Here is a 19,330-nt window from a genome sequence, read left to right as displayed (position 1 = left end):
ATTCCCAAATCGCCGCCATCCTACTGCCCAACAAATTATGAACATTGAAAGGAGATCTCGTAATAATTCATTTCATCGCGAAAGGCAAAGGAATAGACTTCATAATAATAATGATCCTAGATTGTTCGCAGTTTTGGCTATGGTTCTTCAAAATCCCCATATTAGTACCCGTCAAGTAGAATGAGAACTGGGAATCCCTCAAACTACAGTACACAGATTGTTACGATCAGTCAATTACCAATCGTATCATATTACTCTGGTATAGGAATTAAATGAGGCCAACTACGTATTCAAAGCACAATTTTGTAGATGGGCTCTTGAGATGTTAGATCAGAATCCAGATTTTTTCAGTAATGATTGTTTCAGTGATGAAGCAACATTCATCAGCAATGGTAGTCTCAATAGGCATAATTGCCACTATTGGTCATCAGAAAATCCACATTAGTATCGTGAGGTGCTTAATCAACATCGTTGGAGTTTACACGTATGGGTAGGCATTTGCAATGGCGAAGTCATTGGACCTCATTTTTTTGAACGTACAATTAATAGTCCAAATGTATTTGGAATTCCTCGAAAATGATTTGCCAGCATACCTAGAGAATGTTCCCCTTGCAGTTAGACTAAATTTATGGTATCAACAAGATGGTGTTCTTGTTCATTATGCTCGTATTATACGGATGTTTTTGAATCAAAGATTCCCAAATCGGTGGATAGGGCGGGGTGGACCAGTTCTGTGGCCTCCGAGATCACCGGATTTGAACCCCCTTGATTTCTTTTTATGGGGATACGTTAAAGATGCTGTGTATAGTGAAGCTCCAACGACAAGATTGAATATGATGGAAAGAATAAGAAGAGCTAGTGAAGCGATAACTCCTTTAATGCTTGGAAATGTACAACGTAACTTTCGCCGTCGATTACTCCACACGATCTTGCCTTCACTGGCTGGGACACATACCTTCCCTAGGGCCTGTAGGACCTTGTAGATGGTGGGAAGACTTAAGCGCTGAACTAAGGTAGCTGTGGGGCAGGGTTTTGCACTATGTGACTGGTGGGTCATCTCTTCACCGAGGTAAATAGCCAGTTCTGTGTTAGGCCCCTTGGTTGTCTAGATAAGTGCGAACCAACAAACAGCCCAACTCACGCTAGGTCGATTTAGAGGAAATTATTTTTATCCCTAGCATAAAATTTTATTAAAAATCCCCACTTGACCTTGAAATGATCATGAAAATATAGGTTCAAGGACATTGTCAGGGTCATGGTTTGGTTTCCCCTCGACATTCAACAATTTTTCTCACAAACACTATCCGGGAAAAATCAAGATTTTTTGGCTTTCTGCTTCGATTCGGAATTTATTTTTAAAATGACCTCTATGGTCAACTTTGACCCATAACATGAAAGTTCATCTGGACGTAAAATTTTGCGCTCTTTCAAAATTCGGGATCAAAAATGTGGGTTTCTATTTGAAAATTCAAAGTAGACCTTCAAATAAGACATTTAGTTTTAGACATTTTTTTATTTAATCGCGATGTTTCGAGTTATTTGGCTGTCTAAGTTAAAATGGGTCACCCTGTATATAATATATATATACAGGGTGTTTGAAAATTATCGGCTAATCGATCACGAGCAGGTAGAACGGACCGAATTAAATCGAAAAATCTTATACCATTTTGTAGGTTGCGCAATAGTTAACGAGACATTAACGTTTAAAGATAGCCGAATAAGTGCGTCCGGCCGGCCTACTGCTGCCAAATATACAATCTACCATCCCCACCGATCGCACGACGCGCGGGCCGCTGGGAGTGGGGATGGCTTGCTAGGCGTGCTGTTCGAGTCGTTTGAAGATGTTTAGTGGCAGTTCCCACTCCCAGCGGCCCACGCGCCGTGCGATCGGTGGAGACGGTAGGTTGTATATTCGGCGGCAGAGTAGGCTGGCCGGACGCACTGATTCGACTATTTTTAAACGTTAATATCTCGTTAACTATTGTGCAACCTACAAAATGATATAAGAATTTTTGATTTAATTCGGTCCGTTCTATCTGTTCGTGATCGATTACCCGGTAATTTTCAAACACCCTGTATATTAGGGTGGCTCTTATTTACCTTTGATGAAAATTTTTTTTCAAATTTTGTTTGCGACATTTCCCAAAACTGCTCCAATTTGAGAAAAAAAAATCTGCAAAATTTCAGCCCAATCGGATAAGAAGAAAACGTGCCGCCGGGCTACTGAACTTTATTATAAAATGAAAAAATCATCGATTTTCTGAATATTTTCTAACTTATTGAACTTATCAAAAAAAGTTTCAAACAAGAGTTGTAGATTTGAATATGGAGCATATTTTATGCCATGTTCATTTTTTCGTATGACGAACGATTTTCGAGAAAAATAAAAAAAACAGTAAATAGATTAAAAATTGTTAGTGATCTTCTTAATTGACTTAAATATTTTTAATTAAGGGTGGCACAAAAATATATATATATTCTTGATTTTTAACTTAAAAGGGTCATTTTAGAAAATTTTAAGAATAATTTATAAAAACAATATTAGAAACCGTTGATATAAAATGCTGTAATTAAGATTAAAAAGTAATTCGTATTTAAGAAAAATTTAGAATATTTTATTTTATGGTATCTCTCTTCATAATAATAGACTATTTTATCATATCTTAATGTAATGAATTAAGATAATTACAAATTAATACATTTTATATAGATTATTATTATATAGATTTTTATTATATAACTTTCAATCTTATAAGATCTTATATCTTTTTAGACAATGTCTCTTTTTTATAGTCGGGGAAATCGACGCGCGACGGTGGTAATCATTCACAATTTGCAAAACATATTGAGCTTGTTCTGCGTTCTTTGTGAATAATCTATTATAAAATTTTCCATCAATTGAACACCCCTTTCTACCGTATCATTAATAACTCGTAGTTTATTCACTATTTCCAGCCCTTTTTGGAAACTAGTGTTTTCAGACCACAAGTTGTTAGGTCTGTTTGCAGGAATTGATCATCTAATTCATATCTTTTAAAAATATTTTAATTTTGACGGAAACGAAGTATTCAAATCCCTTTTGCATAAATTCAAAAATTTCTTCATCTTTTATTAATACTCATTTAATATTTTTTAATGGCAAAGTCAAATAAAAAAATGCCAAAGCTATAACTTCTCTATAGCTAAAATACTATAAATGGTTCCTAAACGTATATAGTATCTACGTTGAAGCATGGTTTAATGTGTCTTCTGCTACTAAAGCATCATATTAGGATTTCAAATTTCTGTCTAAGTTTTATGAATATCGAATATTTCTCGAATTACTTTGCATAAATTGAGGAACCATTTATGGTACTTAGGCTATCGCATTGGTATTTTTTTATTTGACTTTGCCATTAGAATTGAAGCAAAAGATGATGCTTTAAATCGTGAATCATGTGATGAAAATATTAATCGAGTATTAATAAAAGATGAAAAAATTTCTGACTTTATGCAAAAGGGATTTGAATATTTTGTTTCTGCCGAAACTAAAAATTGTTTTAAAAGATGTGAATTAGATGATCAATTCTTGCAAACAGACCCATCAACTTGATCTGAAAACACTGGTTTCCAAAAAGGGCTGGAAGTAGTGAACAAATTACGAGTTATTAATGGTAAGGCAGAAAGGGGTGTTTAATTGATGGAAAATTATAACAGATTATTCATAAAGAACGAACAAAAAACAAGCACAATATGTTCTGCAAATTGTGAATGATTACCACCGTCAGTTTCCCTGACTATAAAAAAGAGACATTGTCTAAAAAGATATAAGATCTTATAAGAGAGATTGAAAGTTATATAATAAAAATAATCTATATAAAATGTGTTAATTTGTAATTATCTTAATTCATTACATTAAGATATAATAAAATATTCTATTATTATTAAGAGATACAATAAAATAAAATATTCTAAATTTTTCTCAAAAACAAATTACTTTTTAATCTTAATTATAGCATTTTATATCAACGGTTTCTAATATTTTTTTTATAAATGATAATTAAAATTTTCTAAAATGACCCTTCCAAGTTAAAAAATCAAGACTATATATATTTTTATATCTCCCTTATTTAAAAATATTCAAGTTAATTAAAAAGATTATTAACAATTTTTAATCTATTTCCTGTTTTTTTTATTTTTCTCGAAAATCATTATGAAAAAAATAAATAGGACTTAAAATATGCCCTATATTCAAATCTACAACTTTTGCTTAAAACTTTTTTTGATAAAAATATAATAATTAACGGCTTCTTCCACTTTACAAATTACTAATTAACCGTGGATCAATACAAAAATATAATAATTAACGGCTTCTTCCACGTACACAAGTTAAGTTTAGTGCAAGATCATAAATTGATCGAAATTTATTATAATATATAGAACCAAACGTTTCAGTCTGTCATCAGACCATTTTCAATGGTATTACATAAATTTGTTACAAAAATTTTTTTACAATAATTTTGAATAAGCATAGATCGATATCATTCTCGTTGTCATTATACATATAATTGTCAATACTTAATTTATAGTTTACAAAGTATCATCTATAATCTTCGTCAACTGCATAAAATCATGGAAAGCAATAGTAAGTCTTATCAGTTAAAATGATTCCCATCCTCTGCACTCATACAAAACAAGTCCGCTCTAACCATTAACGAAATATAAGTTAAAATTGACATTTAATTTTTATGTTCTATTTTAACGTAATATATGCATAGCTACTTACATTATCAGTGTAGTTCATAATTATATTATCCTTAGTGATGATATTTTTTATTGTCATTCCAATAACTCGACGCACCATTACCTGATACTGATAATTGACAAATTTATAATTCTTAGTATGACTCACTCAATTAATTAATTCAAAAAACTTTTTTAATACCGGACATAAAATTATTAAAATGTATCGTAAAACTTCGTAATACCTGCGTAAAATTATTAAAATGTATCACCAATTGTAATGCATATAATATCGTAGACATATTATACTTTCGTTTGTTCGTTTTAACGCCTATAACAATTATTGTGTGGTAAGCTAGGACAAACTGTGAGAACTGTCTCGTATGTTCTGAAACGACGTATTTATATCTTAGGCTAAAGCGACCATTATGTGATTACAAAACATCAATATCATAACATGTCAAGCACGGACATGTTTACGCAACTTTTCAGAAAAGTTTTTCCATATTGCGCACAAAATGAATAAAAAAGTTGCGTTTAAAGCACATAATAATTTAAATTCTATTATTAAATTGGGTAAGGATCAATTAAAGACGAATGAACAAAAAGGTGTTGTTTATAAGATAAATTGTAAAGAATGTGACGTGTCTTATGTTGGCCAAACTAAAAGGAAGATGGGCACACGTATATTTGAACATCAACAAGATACAAAAAATAAAAAACACTGCAGTTCTGTCTTAGCAGAACATCAGATGAATAATGGTCACAATTTTAATTGGGATGATATAAAAATTATGGATAGAGAACAATATCTTTTCAAAAGACTGACATCTGAAATGATTTTTATCAAAAAACAAGAAAACGGTTTAAACAGGCAGAATGACACACAGAAATTTCCAGAAGCATATGTTTCCGTGCTTGACATGTTATGATATTGATGTTTTGTAATCACATAATGGTCGCTTTAGCCTAAGATATAAATACGTCGTTTCAGAACATACGAGACAGTTCTCACAGTTTGTCCTAGCTTACCACACAATAATTGTTATAGGCGTTAAAACGAACAAACGAAAGTATAATATGTCTACGATATTATATGCATTACAATTGGTGATACATTTTAATAATTTTACGCAGGTATTACGAAGTTTTACGATACATTTTAATAATTTTATGTCCGGTATTAAAAAAGTTTTTTGAATTAATTAATTGAGTGAGTCATACTAAGAATTATAAATTTGTCAATTATCAGTATCAGGTAATGATGCGTCGAGTTATTGGAATGACAATAAAAAATATCATCACTAAGGATAATATAATTATGAACTACACTGATAATGTAAGTAGCTATGCATATATTACGTTAAAATAGAACATCAAAATTAAATGTCAATTTTAACTTATATTTCGTTAATGGACTTATATTTCGTTAATGGACTGGTTAGAGCGGACTTGTTTTGTATGAGTGCAGAGGATGGGAATCATTTTAACTGATAAGACTTACTGTTGCTTTCCATGATTTTATGCAGTTGGCGAAGATTATATATGATAATTTGTAAATTATAAATTAAGTATTGACAATGATATGTATAATGACAACGAGAATGATATCGATCTATGCTTATTCAAAATTATTGTAAAAAAAAAAAAAAAAATTTTGTAACAAATCTATGTAATACCATTGAAAATGGTCTGATGATAGACTGAAACGTTTGGTTCTATATATTATAATAAATTTCGATCAATTTATGATCTTGCACTAAACTTAACTTGTGTACGTGGAAGAAGCCGTTAATTATTATATTTTTGTATTGATCCACGGTTAATTAGTAATTTGTTTTTTTGATAAATTTAATAACTTAGAAGATATTAAAAAAATCGATGATTTTTTTCATTTTATAATAAAGTTCGGAGGCCCGGCGGCACGTTTTCCTCCTTATCCGATTGGGATGAAATTTTACACAGATTTTTTTTCTTAAATTGGAATCGTTTTGAGGGTTGCCGCAAAAAATATTCGAAAGTCGAAAATAAGAGCCACCCTATTATATATATTATATATATTATATACATTATATATGGAATATATTGTATTTTTTTGTATGTGGCATATTACCCATTTTTCAGCACATTCGTGTTTCTTTATTTTTAATAACAAAAAATGAATAGTTTCGATTTAAATTATACACAAATAATAGATAAACGATGGAAGAAAAAGATCAGTATGTAAAATTATTTTAAATTGAATAAATAATTACTCAAAAATCTAATTTCGCTTAAGTGTGGCGTATTCCCTCAACTTACCCTAAATCTCGTTCGCTAAAAATGCCATATATCCCAAACAGGTGGAATATATGGAAGACAACAAACTAAACAAAGAATACGAAAACGAAACACTTGTATTTTGCTACACAACATGCTTTACTATTCCACTACACGTATGTATCACGAAATAATCACTACTAGAGTAACTCCGGCAAATACGCCGCGCTAGGATTTACGCCGCAGAAGTCGGAAAAAAGATAGAAGGAATGGGGGTAATTTTCCCGCAACTACTCTGTTATATGCCTTTATGTTACGATTTCAGTTTCTTACTCTTAACCCTTACCGTACAAGATACAATTTGGTGTCTCATCCATACAAACGTGGGTTACTAGATCCGTTCGTTTTTTTTATTCAGAATAATTAAAAAAATCTCTAAAAATTCACCAACATGCTTTCAATTTTCTAGAATAAGTATTGGAACTTCATTTTAGAAAATAATAAAATGTAGTGTAATTTATAAAATTTATAATTACCCAAAGACTCAAAGAAACTTGCACGAACAAGAATCGGTCACTAGTGACCCATACTTGTAGGGTAAGGGTTAATATTAATGAAATTATTGTGAGTTGAATTGATTTGTCACTGTAAAATGATTACTATAAGACGTGCAAAAGACTTAGCGCTTATTTCGTGATACATGAGTGTAGAGGAATAGTAAAGCATGTTGTATAACAAAATACAAATATTTTGCTCTTGTATTCTTAGTTGTCTTGTATATCCCACCTGTTTAGGATATACGGCATTTTTAGCGGGCGGAATTTATGCCCAAAGCATACAAAGTGCGCAGATTGAATTCAGTGCACTAAATGCAATAAACGCATTACATGAAATATGTATTTCATGTCATAACACTTGTAATACTAGTAGGATAATAATAGTGGGAAGATGGTAATTATTATTTATTGCTTCATATACATATTTATCATTCTTATTATTTAATAAAACATGTAAACATATTTTATAAGTTATTTTGTCATTTTACGTCTTATTTATATGCATTATTTGTAAATTTTTCATGAACTGTACATATTCTCCCTCCCCTTCCCTTATGAGTAGCCATATATCCCCTATAGGATATACCGCAAAAATGCAAGGGTTTAAAAAAGTTCATTTTTTAATATGAGATATAAATATTTCGGATTTCTAAGATTTTTTTCATAATAGTAGACAGTACAAAGTTTTTACTGATATAGTTCGTTTACTTTAAACATAGTAAATAATACTTAATAAATTAAATTTTTGATAAGTGTGACATATATACCGAAGAGAGTTACACTATATATACTTCATTAATAAAAATATAGCGATTCTTTAAGTTTGTCTAAAAACTTGATATGGAACAAGCGAAATCTTGATACATGACGTTAAATTTTATTTGGGGGTAATAAGAATTCGCAAGTATTGTTATCTCACATAATAGATATGTCCAAAATACGTCATAGGGCAGTGGTCGCAAGGATTTGCACATTTCGGGCCGATTCCGGCGAGCGATCCCAACCACCGCATGGCCGAGCCGCCGGGCGGTCACGTGACGGTCTGACTCAGGGGCGCTCCTAAAAAATTTTCTATTGTAAATTTATTCATTGTTCCTTAATGAAATACTTATATCTTAAATAGTTTCTAATACGTAGTTTTCTAATACATTACAATGTAATGTATTAGAAAACTACGAACAATGAATAAATTTACAATAGAAAATTTTATGTTAATCGATTATTTAATATAAATATAAATTATTTAATATAATATAAATTATTAAATAAATAATATAATTATATAAATAATTAAATAAATAATCTAATTATATAAATTATTTAATAAAAAACATTTCAATAATAATTTGGCGGAAGGCGCGCTCTCAGTATATTTCTGGTATAGGAGCGTCCCTGAGTCAGAGCGTCACGTGACCGCCTGGCGGTTCGGCTGTGCAGTGGTGGGGGTCGCGCGCCGGAATCGGCCCGAAATGTGCAAATCCTTGCATACCATTGCCATAGGGTAATGAAATCCTAAAGATATATTTGGGATATGTGATATCTTTAGGACATTCCTGTGGTGTATTTCGGATATTTCTGCTGTATGGGACACGATAATATTCCAGACCTTTATTATACACACGATGAGACGTTTGTGTCTCGGGTTAATTTTTTTTATTACTTTTACTGTTGACAAGTAAACCGAAATTATTAAGTGATTCTACATATACTTTAACCAAAGTATTTATAAAGTAGTATATTAAAAAAAAATGGAAAAGAAGAGAGACTGCTAAATGTTTCTATTATAGTATAATTTAGCTAAATTTTTCTAATATTTTAAAGAAATAAAATGTGTAAGACATGAATAATCCAATCGTGTATCAAGGACTAATTTAATGATTTCTCGAAATATTTGTTCATTGGCATGAGGCAAACTTGAGTGAAAATTGTTCATCATTTAAAATCCATATATGTGACAAATTTGAGAACTTGAAACCCCGCGGATTTCCCGAGTAATAGAGCTCGGTCTCTTATCCGTTCGGGCATATTAAAAGCAATTTTGACGAACAATCCCGTGTAGAAAATTGTTAGGGCTTACAAAAGGGCCTTATAAGTATACCCTAAAATTTATCGGGGCCTATTAGGGCAGATTATTTGGGTCCTACATGGCATGTAACAAATTGTTTACCAGGCCCCTATAAGGAAAAATTATCGAGGCCCTATAAGGAAAAATTATCAGGGCCCTATAAGGAAAAACTATCAGGGCTCTATAAGGAAAAGCTATCAGGGCCGTGTAAAGAAAATTTATCAGGACCCTGTAAGGAGAAATTATTAGGGCCTTATGAGGAAATATTACGGGAATTAATTTTATGTTAATTTGAAACGGTCACCCATCCGAATGCGAACCACCATTCGCGTTGCTTGACCTCTGTAATCGTACGGAAACTGTTACTTCGATGATCCACGAATGTTAATGAACGTATAGTTGTGATATATCTGTCAATATAATCCTGATAGAAATTTGTGCAATTTAACTGAACATCCAGTCAGTATTTTGTTGTACGTGCCCATACGCATTTTTAGTGAAACACTCTTTAGAAAAAAATTTGGTTTTTCTCTTTTAGAGAATTTTTTTCTATCTCTTACAGTTCCGACGATATTTGCTTCGAAACAGAAAAATTAATTTTTTTCGAAGAAGTGTTTTATCCTTTAAAAGTGCGTATAGGCACATATAAAAAAATATGTGTCGCTTATTTTTGTCTGGAGAATAACATATTAATATGGCATCCCTAATAAATCCTTTCCAGGCACCTATAAGTTAGCTTTAATAAATAAATATTTATAAAGTTGATACGTCCTTATCAAATCCCGATAAGGACCTCATCAAGGAAGCCTTTTACTTATGGCATGTCTAATAAATCCTTTCCAGGCCCCTATAAGTTAACCCTAATAAGTAAGTATTTATAAAATTAATACATCCCTATCAAATCCCGATAAGGGCCTCATTAGATATAAATAAGGAAGCCTTACTTATGGCATCCCTAATAAATCCTTTCCAGGCCCTTGTAAGTTAGCCCTAATAAATAAGTATTTATAAAATTAATATATCCCTATCAAATCTCGATAAGGGCCTCATCAGGTATAAATAAGGAAACCTTACTTATGGCATCTCTAATAAATCCTTTCTAGGTCCTTATAAGTTGGCCCTAATAAATAAGTATTTATAAAATTAATACATCCCTATCAAATCCCGATAAGGGCCTCAAAGATATAAATAAGGAAGCCTTGCTTATGGCATTCCTACCAAATCCCGATAAGGGCCTCATTAGAAATATGTTACATAGTGAAATTCCTAACAAATTTCTACACTGGATAGTTGTTCGAACCGTTACCTCCTAAGCATGTCGCGCTGCAGGGGGTATAGCCAGTTTCCTTCCATGAGTACGTAGTTTGCACATCGCTACCCGGGGCGACCTTGATGCTGCTGTCGTATCCGCTTCCGCCGGAACTACCGGACGATGATCTACTGTACGAATCCGTTAGGCTCGACTCGGCGTATCCGCTATCGCCAACTGTGTCGATCCTGTAGGACAAGCTGTTCTCCAGCAAACCACATGGCTCCATTGTACACTTCTCCGTTTCAACGGGCTTCGGGCCGGAACATTGACTGTCCGGTAGTTTAGCGATGGTTTGGCTGAACTCAAGGAATATCTTGCAGCGCACCTCTCTGTGCCTGACGCCCTCGCCGCAGGTGACACTACAGGGGGACCATTCCTCGGCGATGAATCTGAGGACCCAAGTCCCACAATTGATACATTCCCGAATTCGTGTAGGTATAACTTATAAGATAATACGATAAGCGAACGTGAGCTCAACTGGAAACTATGGCAACTAAAATCTTGGATCGCGAAAAGATAAAAAATGCGTTGGACGCCTAAGATTTAATCATTTATTTTCAGTATGAGCACTTAAGAGAAATTTAAAGCATATAAATTATTCTTTATAAATATACGACTAAAACACTTTAATTTCTTTCTATTAAAACGAAGTATCTCCAATCTGTAAACGTTAAATTGTGATTTAAATTTAACGTAAATTTTATAAAATCGCAAATGCACATTTGCATGTATAATAATGATATTTATCAATAATTAAAATTGTTTTTTTATTAAATACAAAAATTTATGACATTGCTGGTACTAATAAATATGTATATATATTTTATTATCAGATTTAATATGTATATTCATATACTAAAAATAGTGAAATAATTATGATATTAACCATAATTATCACAGATAACAATTAGATTAAATAGAATACTTAGATATACATACGTTTATATTTTTTACATATTTTTAAATATGATAATAATGTTTATTTTAATATCATGTAGGTGAATATGTATATTAAAATTTAATTAATGAACATTCCGTTATTATATTCAACGTTTCTATTTATTTGAAAAATATTTTCCGTTAAAATAGATTGGCGTTTGTTATTTTTGTGCATAATATGCATTTATTATTTATTTGTACTATAAATTATTATAAGTCAAAATTTATAATAATTTAAAATGAATTTCACACTATAAAGCGAAATATATATAAAAATTCTTTAAAATATAAAATGAACTTTCAATACAGCTAAATATAATTATTAATTTTGTTTATAATTTATGATAAAAACAGAAGAGAGAGAAAATGATAAATTAAACTTTTTAGATTTATATTTAATAAAAGACAATAACAAAATATTTTTTAATTTTTTTTGCAAGAACACATTTTCAGGAAGATATTTAAATTATAATTTACAACCTCCGCTATCACACAAAAGAGGAATTATCATTGACGTGATTGATAAAATAATTAAACTAGCTGGATGGTGCAACTGGTTGCGTTTTCTCAAAGAAATGAAGATTGACTACCTATCATGAAAATATTGCGGATATTAAAAATAAGGAAAATCACGCAAGTACCGTAGCTTGATTTCATACATCTCAACACTTACGTTTTCATATGGAATTATCTGTACGTATTGAGGAAGGCTAAAAAGTTAGCCGAAACATGTATACTACAAATCCATAATTAAATTAGGATACATACAATTCAATAATATTGAAATTGATTGCGCATGTATTACAGCGCTAATTCCCTATTTGCCGAATTTATTATAATTTTTATATATCAGGGAATTTAGACTATTATTCGAATAAATATAATGTTCTCGTTAATTTTTAGATCATGTTATATGTATAACGTCTAAAGGATGACTAGAAGTTTATTAGTAGACGTTTACGATGTCTCATATTTAAATATATGTCAAATTATTAATTAATCATACATCTATTTTTTTTGCTTGATTATTAGACATTATTTATAGGATTTTTGTATTGCTGTACAAACATTGAAGCGTTATTATACTTATTGTTTATTGTAGAATTAAATATAGGAATTATAATATAGCAGATTAGAGAAAACAAAAATAAAAATATCTACAATTTTAACTTAGACGCAAATAATTAATAATTATTTACATTATAGTGCAATCAAATACATATTGGAAAATGTAAGAATGTACAAAGTTTTAGAACTAAAAAACTCTAGGATCTGCTATGTTCCTCATAGTATAAGCGAAATAATCTTAGACGAATTAATATACAAATATTACGGCAACGAAAAACGAATGTAATCGGTAATAAAGAACAAATGTATAGATAACAAAACTAAACATTGGTATCAATAGATAAGGGTAAGACATTAGATTAGTATTAGAATTTTATCACTGAAAATGATGAATTTACCGGAGTAAAGGTCGAAACGTTTGAATATATAATTGTAATCTATTAGCATTAGATAATATGTTATAATTTTATTTTTAAAATAAAAGTTATGACTATCAAGACTGACTATAATGCGGAGTTTTTTTTACAATATCCGTTTTAAGTTCCTCTCACATATTCGTTTTTTGTTAACATCGCATTACTAATTTAGGCCCTACAAAAATAAACGCAACATTTTCATGAACTTTGTAGAGGCGATACGTATAAAATGTGCAATTTTTAATTGCTTATATCTCAGTATTGAAATGGTCAATCTCATTATAATTGCACAAGTGTGTCAACGTCGTCTAGTACAATATATAATTTCAAATTCAAGTCATTCTGAATACTTTCAATTCGCGAGTGTACTACCTTAAGATCCCACAACCGTCTACGACTCCTGTTATAGACTCCCTGCATAAGCGAAACTTTTGTTCTTATTTATCCTCGTATAAAATAAATCTGTGACAGATAAAATCGTTACGATAACGGAAGAGTAGAATGACGTGTTATAGACGTTAGGAGTACGAGGAAATTATCAGATAGTTATACAGAGAGAGAAAGTTATAAACGCTAGATGAAGGGAATCTAGATTTAACATCTTATGGAATTTTCTACGGTGGTAATGGTTGTTCTAAAGTCGCTGCCATTGTTCTCGAATTACGATCGATGTTACATATCCCGCGAGGATTGTAGCGAAACGGAAAGTTTATACGAGCTGAGAACTTGATGAATTAATCGTTTGGTGGTCGCCTCGCGGACTACCTAAATTGGATTTTAAATTAGATTAAACAAGATATATATTTGTTTCTTTGCATTTTCCTTTACAAATTACATTATAAAATAAAATAAAAATACATATATTACCCATCTGTATATATCAAGATGAGAAATTCTTAGGAACGTTCAATTATATTACTGTAAATAAAAAATTATCTTATATCAATATATAAAAGTATTTATATTTTATCTTTTTCAAATATAAATACTTACATATATCAATATATGTGTGTGAGGACTTATATTGGAAAGTAGAAACAGAAGAGCTGTTAGATCTATAATATTATTGTCACTCTAATTTAATTATAATTACTATCCCATTTAAAAAAAATTTTTTTATTTTTGTATATTATCTCTTATTGAGATCTTATTTAACCCTCGGACAGCGGACGTCGTGATACTCGCATGCATGCGGTAGACGCAGGGTTAAAAGTAACTCAAGAATGAAATTGTTTTAAAATGTTCGAAAAGCAGTTTTTTATTATAACATGTAGTAAATTATTTCAAATATGTGGGAGAAGAAATAAAAACACATATTTATCATAGAAATAAATATCTATTTATTCATTTTCAAAGCTGAAAAAAGTAAACAACTCTAACTCGTGGGTCTGGCGAGACCTTGCGTCCGCGCGCCGACGGAAGATCAAGATGTTTTCAATTAAAGGAGGACAGTTGATTGGCTCCTCTTAAATTATGATGCGTCTTGTCAAAATATATTTCTCAAAATAGGTTATGCTCATCTCAAATGGTTTGATCAAACGAACATGATTGCACAGTGCTATATACAGGGTGCCCCCGACTTACGGGATCACCCATGGTGGAAGGATTACATGGTGTGTGCAGTTCGGCAAAACCACGCCTACTTTTGCTCCGCGTCGTCAAAATTGGGTTCAAGGACTACTAACTGTGAAACGCGAAACATGAGGCAGTATTCATAGCCCGTTCTTATTTTAAAACCGTCTTAAATAATGTCTTAAGATATACTAATACAGTTCTCGGATTAACTTACGACATCTTAAGATTGTACTTAAATAAAAGAATTGGCTATAAAAATACCGGCCTGTTTCGCGTCATGAAATTGGTACTGAATCTTTCCTTGTTTAACACACTTTATGTTTCTATAGAAAGAGAACTTAACATGCATTATAAAGTATGGCAAACAAAGAAAGATTCCAATTCATTGGTACCGATTTCACGACGCGAAACAGGCCGGTACTCATAGTTGATTCTTGCATTTAAGACTATCTTAAGTACAGTCTTAAGATGTCATAAGTCAATCCGAGGACTGTATTAGCATTTTAAGAGATTATTTAAGACAATTTTGAAAGGATGGCACCCAGTTAGACACGGTTCAATTGGACACGAGCCACTCACAGCGCTTGAGACTACAAAGCTCCTAAGCACCGGTCGCTGTGATTGGTGGTGTCCAATCGAGCCGTGATCAATTGGGATCACCCCTTTTAAAATAAGAACAGACTATGAATACCGCCCCATGTTTAGCGTTTCACAGTTGATAGCCCTTCCTCCTTGTGAATAGTCCATAGACAGAGACGATCCATGGACGATCTAAAAGAATACACCAATAACAGTGAGCGCTCACTTAACTGTTCAGTTTGCTGAACGCAGCCCATGTTATCCCTTCCACCATGGGATCACCTCCCGTGAGTAGGCAGAACTGAATTGATTTAAACGCGCGCGCGTGCGCACATATGTACGCACGGACGCACGCACGCATACACGTATACACACACATGGTCATACAGCTCGCAAAGTAATATTTGCTCATTGTTTATACATAAAGGACAATATTAATCATTTTGTGGAGCTTTATCGGCACATACTTTTCAGATTCCAACATATGTTAATATAACTGTCGGCATTAAATGCAGAAAAAATTATATCTTTTTGATATGATTCTGATCATTCTGTAGCATAACAAAAATTAGATTTTTCAAGGTAATTTTCAAGGTAAAAATACCTGCCATATTGAAAATATGAATTTCTGCAATGTATATATACTGCAGTATATATTCTGCAGTATATGTATACGGCACAGGCACCATATAATCATGTGAGTTTCAGCTCAAAACACTTGAGATGAGCGTGAACCTCGATAGGTTTACTCCATTTACCCGTCACCTAGAGGTATATCATTTTCCACGCGAAGTGAGTTTCATGCCACTTTTCCCCCCGTTTAGTAGGGACCTTGGTAAGAACATTAGAGCCTTAAGAAGAGGAGAAGCCAGGCTGGCGGTGCAGATTTACACGGACCATGGCTTCACTAACTACCATATGCACAAGCTGGGGCTTAGCGACAACCCGAAGTGCAGAAAGTGTGGACACGAGGAAGAGACTACTCTCCATGTGTTGTGTGAATGTTCAGCGTATGTTGGATACAGGCGGCTTTTACTGGGCTCGATATTCCTCGAGCCCGAGCAGGTATGTCAACTTCAGGTCAGGGATCTCCTTTGCTTCTGGAGGAAGACTGGTCTGAGCTGACCTGGGGTTAGTACGGCTGGGAAGACACAATGGACTTGGTCTACGTATCGTTGGTGGGTCCAAATTAGGGGCTGCCTCCCAGGATATTATTATTATTATTATTATTATTCCCGTTTCGGGCCCATGGTGGAATGATAGCATGAGGTCTGTTCTTTTTGACTGAACTTTTGCACCAGTTCACCTTCCTTATTTTTCCCTCCAATAGGAAAAAAGAGAAAAAAAGGTAAACTGGTGCAAAAGTATGTAGTTGAAGTTTGGATCGTTCTTGGAGCGAAACAATTGACGATCATTCATATATACATGTGACCGAAAATTACAAGCATATGTCGAAGCGTTTCAAAACAAAAGATAAAAGTACGAACACAATCTCTAAAAACATTACAAAATAAAAAATTTATACTTGTGATTAAAAATTTCGTACGTCTATCACAGAGGCCGGTAATAAAATCTAAAAACGCGGACACAATGTCTGAAATCACAGACGATAGTAAAAAAAGTTTCATTCGCCAAACCTGCTCGGAAGTGTACCATATATACGTAAGAAGTACCGCACACTCGCTTATACGGGCGATCAAAAATTTTTTACGTCTATCACAGAGGCCGGTGGTGAAATCTAAAAGCGCGGACACAATGTCTGAGATCACAGACGATAGTAAAAAAAGTTTCATTCGCCAAACCTGCTCGGAAGTGTACCATATACAGGGTGACCCATTTTAACGACAGCCAAATAACTCGAAACATCGCGATTAAATAAAAAAATGTTTAAAACAAAAATTGTTGGATATGAAGGGGCTGATTGAACCATGGTCTTGACAATGACCTTGTCCTTCATTTTCAAGGTCATTTGAAGGTCAAGGTCATTTTTTTAAATGGGAAGCCCCATTTTTCGTTGAATATTCTTGTAGCTTATCTCGAGAGTTTTCCAAAACACTATAATAAAATATTTTTTCATTAAGTACTTCTCGAGTTATAGGGCTCGAATGTTACAGTACTGCCGCCGACATTAGCATTACGCAAGGTATTCGACCGATGGCTAAAACCTCTTGAATGTTGTTCAGGATCATATCCTAGATAACATTCGTTAAGATCAAGGTCATTGGAGATTGTTTCTCTTATTTTCATTTTTACACAAAAATAAATTTTCAGTGCAAAAATGAAAATAAGAGAAATATATATTCAGAATATATATACCGGTGTAGAAGTATGAAACCGGAATTTTTTTGTAAAAATTACACGTCTGTTGTTTGAAAATGATAAATAATATTTTATTCAAAATAATCTCCATTGCTATTTATACATTTTTCCCACCTCTCCGGCAGTTTATGAATGCCACGCCAAAAAAACAGTTCTTTTTTTGACGCGAACCAGTTATCGAGCCATTTTCGTATATTTTCATACGTATTGAAGTGTTGTTCAGCGAGAGCGTGTCCCAGTGATGCGAATAGATGATAATCGGACGGAGCCAAGTCTGGAGAATAAGCCGCATGCGCTAATATTTCCCAACTGAACGCCTCGATCGTTTCCCTGACTCGTTTTGCTGTGTGTGATGGAGCATTATCATGAAGCAAAATGACTTTGTGTTGCCTTTTACCATATTCCGGTCGTTTTTCACATAATGCTCTATTTAAATCGATTATTTGCTGTTGGTAGCGATTAGTGTTAACAGTTTCACCAGGTTTTAGCAGCTCATAATAAATTACACCCTTCTGATCCCACCAAACACAGAGCATTGTCTTCTTTCCAAAGCGATTTGGTCTTGCCGTGGATGTTGATGGTTCGCCTGGATTCACCCACTCGAAACACTGTGTTTTACCAAGAGCATGTTCACCGTAAGCTTCGACAAGCATTCGATGCGATTCTGCAGCAGTTTTCTTCAAATGATAACAGAAAACCAATGCTGTCCGCAAATCGTAGTTCGTAGGCACAAAACTTGACATGTTTAAGGTTATGAAAAAATATACCGGTGTATGGAACTTGGGTTGTTGTGTGTTAGAAATCTTCGTCAGCTGTTAGAGAGAGATGATGGCGCTGCAGATGCGGCCTTGGAGTTCCTAAACTGATAGCTAGTGCCATATATAGGGAAATTCCGGTTTCATACTTCTACACCTATATATATATATATGAAAGAACTACTAGGTTACGAGATACTTGATTTTTGCTACATTTTGACATGAGATGTTAAATAACTCGTAAACTGTTGACTTTTTAATAATCATATTTTAATGCTTTTGTGAACAGAATAATGAGATAAATAAAAGCAATAACAATAATTTAAATGTAACACATGTTTATTAATGTTAATAATAATGAAGATGATATGATGATGATGATGATGATGATAATAATAATAATGATGATGATAACAATACTAATAATAATAATAATAGTAATAATAATGGTAAATAATTTAATATTTTAATAAATAATTTAATAGAATATAATTTAATATTTATAGTAATTTTTTATTATAATTCCGCGACCTCGCCTATTATATATTGTCCCATTTCTTCTCGCGTACCACCTGGCACGGCTTTGTCCACCCCCTCGGTCTCGTCGATAATAAGCTTGAAAAAAGGAGAAAATGTAACAATATCAAATATAATATAATATAATTTTGACGAAATTACACTCTTTTGAAATGTGCATATTTTTGGAGGGCAGGATAAGTAATAATGCTTTAATTGTCTCTGAGTATATTTAATATTATAAAAAA

The 19,330-nt window shown here is 32.5% G+C and overlaps 1 protein-coding gene across 1 annotated transcript in view; it reads right to left on the bottom strand.

Moving 5' to 3' along the window:
- Positions 1–10,880: 10,880 nt before the first annotated feature.
- Positions 10,881–19,330, bottom strand: part of LOC108763323 (A disintegrin and metalloproteinase with thrombospondin motifs 9) — a 193,232-nt gene continuing 184,782 nt past the window's right edge. The window contains exon 8 of the mRNA XM_018510829.1: positions 10,881–11,304. Within this exon, the coding sequence (XP_018366331.1) occupies positions 10,881–11,304 (424 nt within the window). The remainder of the gene's footprint in view (positions 11,305–19,330) is intronic.

Source organism: Trachymyrmex cornetzi, unplaced genomic scaffold (genome assembly GCF_001594075.2).
Source record: "Trachymyrmex cornetzi isolate Tcor2-1 unplaced genomic scaffold, Tcor1.1 scaffold354, whole genome shotgun sequence".
NCBI classification, from domain to species: domain Eukaryota; kingdom Metazoa; phylum Arthropoda; class Insecta; order Hymenoptera; family Formicidae; genus Trachymyrmex; species Trachymyrmex cornetzi.
The sequence above is the reverse complement of the archived record's forward strand: the minus strand, read 5'-3'. Positions and strand labels throughout refer to the sequence as shown.